General features: G+C 40.0%; 1 protein-coding gene across 1 annotated transcript; it reads left to right on the plus strand.

The window, feature by feature from the left end:
* The first annotated feature begins 6,697 nt into the window (after positions 1–6,697).
* Positions 6,698–13,083, plus strand: LOC129347982 (uncharacterized). The gene is made up of 8 exons (XM_055006976.1): positions 6,698–6,837; positions 7,681–7,821; positions 8,387–8,437; positions 8,637–10,839; positions 10,941–11,009; positions 11,180–11,251; positions 11,814–11,885; positions 12,514–13,083. The coding sequence occupies exons 3-8, from the start codon at positions 8,387–8,389 to the stop codon at positions 12,720–12,722; spliced, it is 2,676 nt and encodes an 891-aa protein (XP_054862951.1). The 5' UTR covers positions 6,698–6,837; positions 7,681–7,821; the 3' UTR covers positions 12,723–13,083.
* The last annotated feature ends 2,097 nt before the right edge of the window (positions 13,084–15,180 follow it).

Raw genomic sequence — 15,180 nt, forward strand, 5'->3', positions numbered from 1 at the left:
GTGTGTGTTCTCGCATTACTATTCTTCTTGAGACATCAATCCATAAAATTACCTTACATATTAGGACCGATGGACAAGTTAGGACCAAAACCATGGTCCTAATAAGGAAAACCCTTGCATCTGATAGAGAATGGCTCATTAGCATCCCTGGTGGTGAAATCTAGAAAAAATGGTATGGACTCAAGAAGAAGGGATTTTTACAATTGCGTGTGTATTGGTTTTAAGAAGTGCACCCCCTCTGGCCAATATATGTAAAAACAAGTGTGTGTAAAAAAAAAATGAAGTGCGCCACCTTTGGCCAACATATGTAACTGCAAGTATGACTCAAACATTAAAATGAAGGGATGAAAGACAGTTACAAAACAGATAATAATAATAATAATAATAATAATAATAATAATAATAATAATAATAATAATAATAATAATGATAATACCTATTTTGTAACTGTCTACATTTGAAAAAATAAATAAAAACAACTTTTTGTGTATTATGTACTTATTTTTAATCAATTTAAGACCACAAAATATTAAATCAATTCTGATTACCTTAATGGATTGTATATAGTTTTCCTATACATACAATTCAATTTCAGGCAATGGGTGATGATGATGATGATGATGATGATGATGATGATGGTGGTGGTGGTGGTGAGAGAACCTGTATATCCCAGCTGACTTAGGGCAAAGGCAGGGGACACTCTGGACAGGTCGCCAGTCCATCACAGACACATCATACCAGGAGACTTCAATCAAACATGTCTAAAAAGTGTTCTCACCAGTTTTTACCAGCGTATGAACTGCAACAAGGGGGGAAACCATATCCTGGACTGTGTATATCCAACATCCAGTATGGATACAATACTGTTTCTCTTGCCATCTGGGCCAGTCAGACTCCCCACAGCAGAACAACAAATCCAACCACAAAACTATTACAACTTAGCAACAAGGTGTTTCAGAAACACTGAATGAGACCTGTTCACTTAAGGAGAGATGGAGGAATATTCAGAGACTTTGTTGTTTAACATCAAATACTGTGCAGACAATATCACAGTCCACAAGTGCATCTGTAGATTTTCAAACCAGAAAGCCTGACGAGCGAGGTCCAGAAGCTCCACAAAAGCTGCAACACCACCTTCAGATCAGGGGACAAATCACAGTACAGCTCTGCTAGAGCTGAACTAAAGAGGCAAGGCAAGACAGAGCTAAACTGCTTCTTTGCCAGGTTTGAGGCCAACACGACAAATACCATACCTTTCATGCCTCCTCCCAACACTGATATCCCTCACCGGAACTGAAGGACCATGAGGTGAGGTGTGTGCTGTTCCTGGATTCAACAATCCCTCATAGAGCGCCCACAGAGTGAAAATTGGTTCCCACATCTCCCCTATCACTCTCAGCACTGGCTCCTGTCAGGGCTGTGTGCTGAGACCTCTCCTTTACTCTCTGTAGACTAATGACTGCTCACTAGCTCAACACAGTCATGAAGTTCACGGACAACAGACTGGGCACAGGGTTGAGGTCCAGAGGCTGTTGGAGTAGTGCTCAGTGAATAAACACATTGTCTAACTAGATAGTTTCTATAGATAGCATTGCCTTAGCCTCCAGTTCTACTAGTAATTTTTGATCAGGATATGTTGTTTAACTTACACATAAAGCAAGTCTGCAGGATGGCATTCTTTCATCTATGAAATATTATAAAATATCAGAACATTCTGTCTCAGAGTGATGCTGAGAAACTAGTCCATGCATTTGTAACTTCTAGGCTGGACTACTGTAATTCCTTATTATCAGGTTGTCCCAAAACTCTGTTAGAAACCTCCAGCTGATACAAAATGCTGCACGCAGAGTTCAGGAACCCAGTACTAGAGATCATATTTTTCCTGTATCAGCTTCTCTTCATTGGATCCCTGTAAAATCCAGGATAGAATTTAAAATCCTGCTTCTCATTTATAAAACTGTTAATGACCAGCTCCATGGTATCTTAAAGACCTTATAATACTCTATCATCCAAACAGAGCCCTTCCCTCTCAGACTGCTGGTTTACTGGCTGGTTCCAGAGTTTCTAGAAGTAGAATGGGAGGCAGAGCCTTCAGTTCTCAGCTCCTCTGTTGTGAAATCAGCTCCCAGTTTTGGTTCTGGAGGCAGACACCCTCTCTACTTTAAGATGAGGATTAAAACCTTCCTCAGAATCACCTGAGCTGTCCCTTAGTTATGCTGCTATAGGTTTAGACTGCTGGGGGACTCACATGATGCACTGGGCTCCTCTCCTTTCTCTATACTATTATATATCACCATTACATATGGCTAACTCTGTGTTTCCCCTGAGGTCCTGTGTCCTGTGCTTGATCTCTCCATGGATGTCTCTGGATGTGGAGCTCCATGTCTCTGATCTCCAGCCGCTGGCCTCACCACCTGCTGTCCTACTCTCCTCACCCCAACCTCTCCTGCTATCCCTCCCCCTCATCCCCACTCCAACCCAGCCGGTCGAGGCAGATGTCCTCCCTCCCTGTTCCCTGAGCCTGGTTCTGCACCCCCCCACCCCCCCACCTCACTAGGGGCAGGGATGTCAAACATGAGGCCCCGTGGGCCAAAAGCGGCCTGCCAGAGGGTCCAATTCGGCCCGTGGGATGACTTTGTGAAGTCTAAAAATTACAGAGAATTGTACATTTGTCAAACTGTAAATTTAAAATAAGTCCCAGACCATGACAAGTTGTTTTGATCATAAAGTAAAATACTAGATTGCTTATTGTTCTTTTGTGCCTTGTTTTTGCTGATTTTTGTCTTGTTTTTTTTGTCTGACTTTGGTCATTTGTCTCATGTTTTTTGTTGTTTTGTTTCTCATTTTTGCTGGTTTATGTTTCCTTTTTGTCTTGCTTGTGTTTTTTGTCTTATTTTTGTCATTTTGTGTTTCGCTTTATTCATTATTTTTTGTCTCATTTTTGTTGTTTCGTGTCTTTTTTTTGTCTGGCTTGTGTCATTCGTCCATTTTTTGTTGTTGCTTTGTGTCTCATTATTGTAATATTTTGTCTGACTTTTGTCATTTTTTAAAAAATGGATGCAAATTCCAAATCATTTCTAGATCTTGATAAGTTGATTTGATCATAAAGTAAAATAATATATTGTTCAGTTCCAGACACCTGCGACTAAATGTTTTGTGCCTTTGTAGATACACTCTGATCTGGAAGTTGTAATGCACATGTAAATGATAAACTGAGGCATAATGTTTTTGAAATTGAATTTATTTTTTAAAGAAATTTTAGGTTGTTCCCGATGTTTTGTAAAAAGATAATTTCTTAAATGTGAACATTTTCAGAATGTACTTTTTTTGCACTAAAACAAAGGAAAAAATTTGGAACGGTGGGTATATTACAGGTTATTACGCTCTGATTTTTCTGGTGCTGCCCACTTGAGATCAAACTGGGCTAAATGTGGCCCCTGAACTAAAATGAGTTTGACACCCCTGCACTAGGGGGGTTTTCGGTTCCTTTCCACCATCACTGACTGCTGCTTATAGGAAATCCAAAAGCAACTTTGGATTTTTGTGTTTTGTTTTCTGTTCTTTCTGTAAAGCGCTATGTGATGACTTGTGTTGTAAATATGCGGTGTACAAATAAAATAAAATAAAATCGAATTGAATTGAATAACCTCACACTGAACACCACTAAAACAATGGAGATGATACTGGACTTCAGGAGGAAGCATGACACAGAACCCTTCCATATCAAAGGAGTAAAGGTGGAAAGAGTTCAGACTTTTAAATTTCTGGGAGTCCATGTTTCTGAGGACATCTCCTCTTCTGGGTTTATATCATCCACAGCAATACCAGTCTAACATTGTTCAAGCTGTGGTCCTTGATCCCTCTGCCTATCATCTGTCCATAAACTGTATCTTTCCTCCACATCATGTGTGTGTGAGAAACGGTCCTAACAAGAACCATCTCCCCTCCCCCACCTGCTCCGATCACACCTATGTAGTGATTTCAGGTTAAAAAAAAATTTTCCTTCCTACAACAATGTAGGAAGGAAAAGATAATTATTAAACTAAACAAACCAACACAAACCTGAACTGTGTGTGATATAACTAAATAAACAAAACACAAGAGCAAACTAAAGTGGCCAGAACAAAAGAGAGTGAGACTTTAAAATGGCCGCCCATTTATATGTACCACCTCCACCACCTTTAGATGCAGGATGCTTGAATGCTACAGAGGTAGAGATAGGAGAATTTTAGTGAGACTGTCACACAGTTCTCCTTCTTTCGATTATGCTTTTAAGCAAGTATTCAGACTGATTTCACATTTTATATCACAGCTTCAATGCTTACTGTACTGTGTGTGAATGGGAATGCAGTGTGTTGGATGTATGCATACCTGCTAATGTCTCTACTTCAGGAAACTTATGGGTTCATATCACCCAACAGCAATACCAGTCTAACACTGTTCCAGCTGTGGTCCTTATAAGACCCCTCTGTCCCTATCATCTGTCCATAGACTGTATCTTCCCCCCACATGATGTGTGTGTGAGAAACGGTCCTAACAAGAACCATCTCCCCTCCACCAGTGATTTCAGTTAAAAAAAATAAAAAAAAATAAAATATAATATAATAATAATAATAATAATAATAATAATAATAATAATATGATAATAATAATTTCTTATCTGTTCATGACAATGGCTTGTAAACAGCTGTATTTTTGTTGTGTTTTATTTTTTTATGGTTACCATTTTTATGTATTGATTTGGAAATTTGTGGCCCTCCAGTATCTCTGTTGCTCTTTATAACTGCGCGCGGAGTTACTCTGGCGTGTGCTGTGTCATAAAACCAGCGCTCCTGCTTGGCTCCACACCTGCTCTGTCATCTAGTTCAGACCGGATTACTGCTCTACACGCGCACCGCGGCGGTGTTAATATTGGACATGTGAGTTATTTTTGCTTCATAATAATGTGCTGTTCATTATACTTGCATGCGGTTTTCATACGTAAGTTAAAGCACCGTAAGTAACGTAGGCTAACTGTGTGTCGATGTGCTCAAACTTCACGATGGTGATTAGCTAGCGGCTAATGTTACGTTCGCTAACGGTTAGCGGCTAACGTCAAGTACACCAGAGGGCTGTACTAAGAAGCCAGTTCAACATAGACGGGCTTCTCTTTGTGTAAACTCTGCTCAATAAAACCTAAAGCTAGCCTAGTTAGAGTTAACGATTATCACAAAGGTGGTTATCAGTTTTCTTTGTCAGGCGTTCTTCTTCGGATTCTGTGCGCGTTCCCATGAAAGTGGCCGTTTTAGCGCGTCATGTGCCGCTTTTCCAGCACATAATGAACCGAAAGTGTGCAGCTGCTTCAGTCAGCAGGTTATTATGAGAACAGTGATGAATATAAAATATGTGATGGGCATAAAGCTACTACTGGAAAAGATGTAAGACAGGAATGCTGGTAGAAAACTGCATCCACTTATTTTTTTAACTGACCGCTGTACAATAAATCTATTAAACTTTAAACTTCATATATTTAAACATGATATTGTATTGAAGAGCATTTAGTCTGATACTATCCCATAATGCAGGAGATCACTTTAATTAGTGATGAATCAAAGTGAAATTAATGTTACTAATTGAATATTCTCTGTAATAAATACCAATAGATAATCAGTTTTCTAATCAATGATTTGTCAGCTACAGTACCAGCGTGTAAATGGACCAAACATAAAACATGTTTACATGATTTCTACATCACCAACTAAATACATGTCGGTTCCCATGGCAACGTGATGCATCCAGTGTGTGATACTGTAACTGCTTCATTCAGTGGTTTTGGTAATGTAGAGATCAACAGGTTTACAGATACAACTTCATCCTTCAGCTGACAATCTGAATCACTCATAAGTAATTGTCAGGAGACGCCTTGGTTAAAGAGACGCTTGTTACGGCCGATTTAAACCTAAACTTTGAACAGAACCTGCTCCCGACCAGGTTAGCTCCACAGCATATGTTACCATGGAGATGTAGCCAGGTAAAAAGAGAGCCACCTTCTAACTGAAAACTCTGACTTTAGTCTCAACATACCTTGCTAACTCACTAAACTCGCTTCGTTGTACAACCCTCAGGCGAGTCTGGACAACTACAATGTTTTACACATCGGCACACATGTTTTTATTGACATGAAAACTCATTTTTTCTCATCTGTCCTACCATGAATAGAGAGAGAGAGCATGACTGAGACTGACAGAGAGAAAAACTTATGAATAAAACTAAAGTTGTCTTTATGCACACAGTGAGTTGTTCTGTTGTTAAAACATATGATGAAGCTTCTGAACTCTGTTTCTGTCAGTGCGTCATAAAAAACATAGGCCTATTTAGTGAGGAGGAGGACCGCGATGAGTGTTTGTTGTTTTATCAAACAAGTAATACACGTCACTGCCACATGAATAGTTCTGATTAGACATCTCCTGAGTCAAAACCTTAAAGGTGCTACAGGGCTGTTGCATTGAGCTATAATCTGATTAAAGCCATGTTGTAACACCATAAATCATTGTCTTCATAGTCTGTCTAAGGCTGTAAGACCAAACTGTTCAATATGATAAACCCATGTTGCGTAAGCAACACTATCAGTAATGTGATTGTATGTTTGATGCGTTCATAAGTCATTCACACACCAGGGAAATATCGACATTGAGATGATGTCCAGATTCACAGTGTTAACTGCATATATAAACTGCCAAAGAGTGCAGCTTGAAATACAGAGTCATGTGCTGTGTAAAAGTTTGACTGATTGTGTCACTGTGTTTACAGGAGGATGGCTCAAGGTTCTTTTCCACTGACGACCTTCTGACTGCACAGGTGAGTGGGAGAAAACATATTGAGCTGTTATTTTGATGATGTTTTATAGTAAGTAGTTTGTGGTAGTGTATTATGTGACTGAACAATAATTCTTAAAAGATAAAGACGGTAACTAGAGAAATTAGATGTAATTATATCTGCTGCTTTTAGTGGAAAATGCATATTTCATAAACCCCCAGTTTTTTCCTCTGATGTTATAGCCTGATGAGATGACGCTTCAGTTACAATCTGAACAATTGGCTCCAACTGGAATATGTTAGCAGTAGGGATACACATTTTGAATTTTTTTTCTGACTGATAACCGATGCTCGTTAACTTATAAGATTAAAACGCTATTTTGAGTGTCTGTGCCGTCGTCTTGTGCCGAATCAGCAATCCATTCCTCTGTTGTTGATTAAGAGGGCGACTGACAATGTTTTATTGTTTTTGTTGTTGTTGTAAAAAACACACATGTGCGCTGCAACAGCTGTATCAGTGCCACATCTACTGTGCTCTAGCTCAGCTGCTCGTGCTCAGATGGCGGCTAGATCTCCCACATTTCAACTGTTTTTATTCATAGGGCAGCCAACACTAGGCTGAAGAGTGAGGAGCTAATAAAATAAAATAGAATAGAATAAAATAAATTAACCCGATAGTATTACTGCTGCAGACATCTGTCCCTCTGCTCTGCCCAGTCCTTATTGTGGACGCAACGTTTTTAAAAAATGTACTCCATTCAGAAACCCTCTGCTCTTCTCTGCCTCCCATGCTCTGTTCCTGTCTAATAAAGCACGAATGTCCAAAAAATAATTTGGCTCAACAGGGATAAACAATTTTAAAACTTAATTTTTCTGTGTTTTGCAGGCTCAAACTCGTTACGCACGTCGCCTTAAGAAACTCAAAGCACATCAAGATGCGTGTGAGAGGCGCTATGAGGAGGCTCAGACACAAAGATTGAATGATGAGAGAGAAAGGACCTTGTTAGACGGTAGACTCAACACAGTGGTAAGTTGTACGGCACCTTTTTATAATGTACTTTAGAGTGACAAACAAAAGCACAAAATGACAGAGATATTGTGTCTCATTAGTAAACATTCATGGCTTCACATGCAGTGTCACTTACACTTTAAAATTTCTGCGGACTTCTTTTGAAAGTCACCTTTGTGGCATCTTTGCAAACATTGCAAAGGGTCAAAACACGGCAGTACTCTGAGCTGAATTAAAGGAATCTGTGATCCACTTGTGTTTTCAAAATGCTGATCAGTTATGACCAACAGCTCCCAATCAGCTTTCCACCTCAATCTAGTTTCAACACGTGAAACTAACTTTTGATTTCCAGAGCTGAGAGACACTTATATGCCTTGACTCCCAGCTAGCCTTTTGCTGTTGCTAACTTGCATAAACAATTCTGATTGTTGAAGTGTGTCTATTGCTCCGCAAGTTTAGCCTGCAGACTTTAGTTTTTGCATAATTTACATAATTAATAAAAATCTGTAAGTAATCTTTGCCTGTAAAAATTTCAAAATGCTTCAATTTAAATGTAACTAATTTCCCTTTACATTTTTTGCAGATGGAAGATGAAATAGAGGTTCCACCCTTAACAAGAACAGACAGTGTATTTGTAAGTAAAGCTCATGTTGTACATGCTTATTGTTAGTTCTTAGTGGCAGACACAGTAGTCAAATGTTATTTGCATTGGCCCAGAATAATCAGCTAAACAGATTAATTTGTTGTCATGTACATTTTTAGAGAAGATAATTGTAGTATGAAGTTGCATCCCTTTTGATTCTCATGTAAAATAAATGTCTGTTCTATTGTAGCTGACCAAAGAAATGCTTGGGTACACCTCCAATTTGTCACCTTCCACTATCAGCAGTGCGGATGAGTATGTCCCAGCATCATCAGAGGCTAGTTCAGATGAATCATTAGAAGAAAGAAGTCAGAAGCAAAGACCAAAGACGTCATCAGAATCAAAAAATGTCTCAGATGGGTTATTGGGAGCAAAGAAAGAGAAGCAAGGCATGGAAGCAAGTGTGCATTCCAGAGAAGAGGATTCAGATGAACCAAGACTCAAAACAGGGATGGAAGTAAAGAGGATCTTTTTTTCTAGTCAGGAAGAAGATTCTGTTAAATCAACACTCAAAACAAAAAAAATATACAAGAGAAGTTACAAGAGATGCTCAAGTTTTAGTGAAGAAGAGCATTCAGGTGAATCAAGACTCAAAACCAAGAGATACAAAAAGAGAAAGAAAGATATAAAGACTTACACAAGATGTAAAAAATCTTCTATCTCTAGTTCAGTTGAGAAGAGTGGTTCTCTGGTTGTAGCTGATGTTCCAAATGTAGATGGGTGCAAGAAGTACCACCAAAAGAGAAACTACTGCATGTACTGCGGGAAACCGCAAACAAAAATTGCACGCCACCTGGAACGTAAACATGGGGATAAAAAGGAAGTTGCTCGTGCAGTGATGTATCCACCGAACTCTAAAGAAAGGAGAAATCTGCTGGATCTCCTTCGCAAGCAAGGAAATAGGGCACACAACATTGAGGCACTCACAAAAGGAGAAGGGACACTGGTACCTTGTAAACAGCAAAGTGATGGCAAGAGCAATCCAAAGGACTATCAGCATTGTTTTGCATGCTTTGGGTACTTCAAGCGCAAATCGCTGTGGAAGCATGCAAAACGGTGCACACTTGCTCAAAATGTTCGCAGAACATTACCCGGAAAAACAAGAATACAAACACTCTGTGCTTCTGCTCAGCCTGTACCTCAAGATGTTCACACGAAGGTATGGGCCCTTGTGAATGGCATGACTCAAGACGAAATTGCCCATGCAGTAAAAGAAGACATCTATATCATGAAGGTAGGAGAGAAGATGTATAACCGCCAACGTGAAACTGCCTCTCAGCATGACAATGTTCGTCAAATTATGCGAGGACTGGGTAGACTCTTGATCATAGGAAGGACGGTGACCCCTCTGAAAACAATAGAGGAATATATTGATCCACAACACTTTCACCATGTGATTCGAGCTGTAAAAGAAGTAGCTGGCTTTGATGAAAAGAGGAACAAGTTTGGGAAACCCACTCTAGCCACAAAGCTAGGGCAAAGCATCCAGAGAGTTGCCGATATCATGGAGGCTGAAGCTCTTTCATCTCAGAACAATGAAAAGAAGCAGGTTGTCCAAGAGTTTAGGCGCTTGTACAGTCTTACCTGGAATGAAATGATCTCTTCTGCTGCGTACCGTACACTTGAGGAGAAGAAATGGAACAAACCCAAGCTCATTCCATTGGCAGAGGATGTGAAAAAAATGCATATGTACATGACTGACAAACAGAAGCAATACTACAAGCAGTTGTTGGTTGAGAAAATCCCGAAGAATTGGAGCAATCTTGCTAAAGTAATATTGGCACAGATAATCCTTTTCAACCGAAGGCGGGAAGGCGAGGTCTCAAAGATGCGTTTGGAAGCATTTCTCACCAGGGACAACTCCCCACTTAATGAAGATATTGGTGAAGCACTGACGGCATTGGAGAAGAGGCTCTGCCAGCATTTTGAACGTGTGGAAATTCGAGGGAAGCGTGGCAGAAAGGTGCCTGTCATCCTTACTCCAGTAATGGTGCAATCTCTGGAGCTAATGGTGGAGGAGAGAAGCTCATGTGGAATAGGTGAAAACATCTATTTATTTGCAAGACCAGGTTTTGAAACAAGGCTTCGGGGGTCTGACTGCATCCGTGAGTTGGCCAGAAAGTGTGGGGCTGAAAAACCTGAAGCTCTGTCATCAACAAAACTAAGAAAACAAGTGGCCACTCTATCAAGAGTACTCAATCTTAATGACACCGAACAAGATCTTTTGGCAGACTTTCTGGGGCATGACATAAGGGTACACAGGAAGTTCTATCGCCTACCCGAAGGGACTTTGCAGTTAGCTAAGATCAGTAAGGTATTGATGGCCTGCGAACAGGGCAGACTGGCAGAATTCAAGGGGAAAAGTCTGGACCAAATCTCGATCAGCCCAAATGGTAAGAAATTATTACTTGTAATGGCAAAGTTAACTGTGCACGTCTGTAATTTTAATTCACATATTTTTCATTTGATACAAATTGCCTTTGCCATCGTGAAGACCGATATGAAGTTGTGGAAAAAAGCTCAGGGGAGTCATCTGAAGATGAAGGTCCAGCGGCTCCACCAGGTATGTCTGTGCTTCTGATTGGTGTGCTAGATCACAATAACATTTCCTTTTTTTGTATTAATACTATCATCCTCAATCTATACACAGTAATTCTGGACATCATGCGTTAGACTGTATAGACTGTTAGTCATGACACGTACATAATTTTGTTTCCTATGAATGTTTTCTAGGAGAGGAACCTGTGACTCGAGGCGAACAGGGCACTTCAGAGCAGCAGCCTGTAGAGGAGCAAAGCTCGGGAGGTAAGCGTGGTACAGCTCTTACTTTTCCCAACAAATTATGTACATTTGTGTCAGCAGCTCAGAGCTGTTCCTATACACTGTACATTTAAGATGCTGAAATAAGAGGATTTGGACTTACTTTCTCAAAAGAATGACTCGCACAGATTAATTGATTATCAAAAAAGTTGCAGATGCATTTAGTAGTTTTCTTTCTATAAGACAGCTGTAGATGAGACAGGAAAGATGGTTGAGAGAGAGAGTATGATGCACAGCAAAGGTGGACTGCTCTCTGTGTTTTACTTCCAGAAGTGTTAACATACATTAAAAGTCAGTCAAACTCCTTTTCTAGAGCCAGGAAGTGAGTGTGCTTGCTCCTTTAATGACTTAATTCTCTATTACATAAATCATACTGTAAATATGACTAAAATAGTGTTATCCAACTGGCGTGTAAATGGAACACATCTAATATTGATATTATTTACTGCTATGTTTTCTCTGCGTGTTGTGAAAATTTCTGTAGAATGTGTTGCAGTAGGCTAGTCATGCTACATGCATAATTTTGTTTCCTATGAATGTTTTCTAGGAGTGGAACCTGTGACTCGAGATAAGAAAGGCACTTCAAAACAGCAGCTTGGACAGAAACGAGGCTCGGGAGGTAAGAATGTGTCGTCATCATTATGTGTCCTGTATTTCCACATGTATGTTAAATTATTGTTGTAGCTTTTCTATACACTGTAACTGAACAGCAAATCAAAAGCTGATCGACCCTTTTCATGCCAGACACCAGCAAGTCTGTCCAGTCTCTCCTGCTTGGCTGGGATATTTACTTTGTCATCACAATGCCTTTGTCTCACAAATGGTGTAAAGTGAAAATATCTTCTTGATCTTTTTCATTTTTTTATTTTTTATTTTTATAGGGCAAGGTCTATTTTTCTGCACTGTTTGAACATTTATATACACACGCCAAAACAATTACCTGGTAGCTAAGTAAACAGCAGTGTGAGAGTAATTACCAAGCAGGTAGCTCCTTAACAATGAATTGCAAAACAACATAAAATGAAAAATTGTATATACTGGCATGTCCAGGCCAAACACAGGTAGGCTCTCAACTCAACCCATGTTCTTTAGTGAGTGACCACTTGCATACACAACAAGCACATACACCTGTTGGTGGGACGGCAGGAAACCCAGGCTGGCTTCCCCTTTTCTGTTAATGTTTGACAATTTTCAACATGTATTAAATTTCCTGTGTAATAAGTGTTCTTTACAATCTCCTTTCCAAGGTGCTAGAAAGGTAAAACGAATGTGGTCAACAGAGGAGGTGAAAGCAGTTGAAAAGTCTCTGATGGAGTTCATTCGTATTGGCAAGACACCTGGAAAACAAGCCTGTGAGAAGTGCATCGCTGCTTCCCCTGAAGCCCTCGCTGACAGGGACTGGAAAGCGGTCAAGTTCTATGTTTACAACAGAATTATTTCAGATCAGAGACTGTAGACATGGACCAAGCTTATAAAGGTAGGCCTACACCTTCCACATCATGACAGGAGGCCTTCTGTTTCTATAGGATACATGAGGTGTATCTATTATATGTTGGCTGTACACATAGTGAGGCTGAAACTGTTCATCTGTTGTAAAAACTAAAAAAAGTTACATGTAATCATTGTTAAAGGGTTTGATTAAAGGACCCCAAAGGTTAAGGAGCCTTTCACTTATAATGCAATGCAATACAATGCAACAACTTCCTGGTTCGTCTTTTTTACTGCGGTGAACCTTTTGGATATGTAGGTGTTCTGTCTGAGAAGACACTGTTGTATTTAAGTCACACCTGTTCATTAAAGGAGACCTGTTATACTCATTTTTGGGCCTTTGCATTTGATTTCTGGACTCCTATATAGCAGCTACACACGACTGCCCACACAGACAACTTTGTAGATCTTCGGGACGCTGTGCCTCTCACTGCATCTCTTCTTTGTATTTCCTGCATCCTGCGAAAATGGTCTGTGTAATCTATTTTTTTTTTCAGACACGGTCGACGATAAACTTCATAGCATATCTCACTGCATGTTGCACATCTGAAAAGAATACTTTATCCATGTCTGTATTTATGTGGTAAGCCTAACACAGCTCCATTAAAACCTTTACCTTAGCTCCCCGTATGCATGCTCTGTAGTGTTACACAGACAGCTGCTTTTGTCTGATTACTTACACAAAATAAACACAGGACAGAGATGAGGTGAAGTTATGGAAGTTCATTGCAAGCTACCAGAGAATGGAGGTGAGTGGGAAAGAGACGATGGCTGACAGGCTGAGTGTAGCTGGCTGGAGAGGTGCAGGGACAGCAGGCAGGTTAGAAAGAGGGCAGGCAGGGTGTAATGATCCCAGGGCACAAGTATAAAACATGGAAACAACAGATTCTCAAAAATGACTAGAACTTTTAGTGGCATATGAACAGTATCTGAGACAATGATTTGGTGAGAGGGTGAGTTGAGCAGGGGTAGATATGCTGGATAAGGTGATGAGCTGATGGGAGAAATGTGTGCAGGTTGAGCTGGGATCCAGGAGAGTGACAGAGGCAGCACCACCACACCACCATGCACACAGACAGACAGGAAGAGCACAGGAGATACATGGAGGGGAAACACTGGGCCATGGCCATGACTATGCTATATGCTGTCTGACAAAACATATTTCAAATTCTTGACTTTAATCTGTTTCTTTCCCTTCTTTCAAGACAGAACAGTTCATCAGAAGGATGGGATAAACACAAGCATGTTTGTAATTAATTTTTAAAGACTTGTTGCCTTCTAACAAAGCTGTTTTGATATTTTTGTTAGGTTATTTTGGTGTTTTGAGTTGTATCACAGTAATGACACATACAGGATATTTAAAATTTAAAGTTCCGGCGGGCCTTGTAAGTACAGTTAAAATACATGAAAAATATATATATATATTTGGTGTGTATCTTAAATCTGAGGTGATATAGTTAAAATAGATTTTTTTCCAAGTTCAGGGATGTCTTTCATTTGCTCCTATGGTGTGTAGAAAGGGTGGTCCTAAAATGGTAGGCATTAATTTGGGGGTCTCAAGAAGATAAGAAATGCAAGACTGTGTGTGTGTGTGTGTGTGTGTGTGTGTGTGTGTGTGTCTGTGTGTGTGTGTGTGGTGTGTGTGTGGTGTGTGTGTGGGTGTGTGTGTGTGTGTGTGTGTGTGTGTGTGCAGGATCCTGGGGAGATTTTCCTGTGAGGATGCTGCACTATTACTTGTCAAGCTCAGGATATGAGTCCCGGGGAGGACGAGTGGGAAGACAGTCGCGGGAATAGAGGGAAGACGGATGTGACGGAGGGGGAGGCTGGACGGCGTTTGAGTGTCTGTCCTTCTGGCCCCCGCTGCTCAGGACACAAGCTGTCCCCGAGATAGAAGAGAGGGCCGTCAACAAAACACAAACAAAAGATAGTGATTTAACAAAGTAGGCTGTTAATGACAGCCTAATAAAATCATATGAACCCAGACGAGGGAGGAGGGCGCTGTTTAGCACTCTGGAGGCGGATGTGAGGAAGTGTAATATACTGAGAAGACCTGTTGGAAAAAGGTGCATCTCAGATATCATATTCTTTCTGCTTCAACCATCTCTGATTAGCTTCAAACTTTATCAAACTATGGACATTCAGTTTATGTTTGTTTGAACAACAATATGTTGGGAACTTTTAAAGATAAAACCTTGAAATTTTCACTGTTATTTCTCATCATTTCATTGATTCATAACCTGAACACACAGATTAAATAGTCTCTAATTTGAGGGGAGCTGAAATAAGTGTTATTTCTCATCATGTCATCGATTCAGAATCTGCAATATTGGACAAGTAGATTAAACAGTCTGTGTTTACAGTGATTGGAATATGAAAAAAAAAATGAAGCTCACATTGACAAGAAAATTGACAATACAGAGGTTAAG

This window comes from Amphiprion ocellaris, chromosome 22 (assembly GCF_022539595.1).
Source record: "Amphiprion ocellaris isolate individual 3 ecotype Okinawa chromosome 22, ASM2253959v1, whole genome shotgun sequence".
Taxonomy (NCBI): Eukaryota; Metazoa; Chordata; class Actinopteri; family Pomacentridae; genus Amphiprion; species Amphiprion ocellaris.

Coding starts and splice junctions, on each gene's coding strand:
- LOC129347982 (XM_055006976.1), top strand. CDS start 8,387: ATGGAAGATGAAATAGAGGTTCCACCCTTAACAAGAACAGACAGTGTA. Junction 10,840..10,940: donor AATCTCGATCAGCCCAAATG/GTAAGAAATTAT, acceptor GCCATCGTGAAG/ACCGATATGAAGTTGTGGAA. Junction 11,886..12,513: donor ACAGAAACGAGGCTCGGGAG/GTAAGAATGTGT, acceptor CTCCTTTCCAAG/GTGCTAGAAAGGTAAAACGA.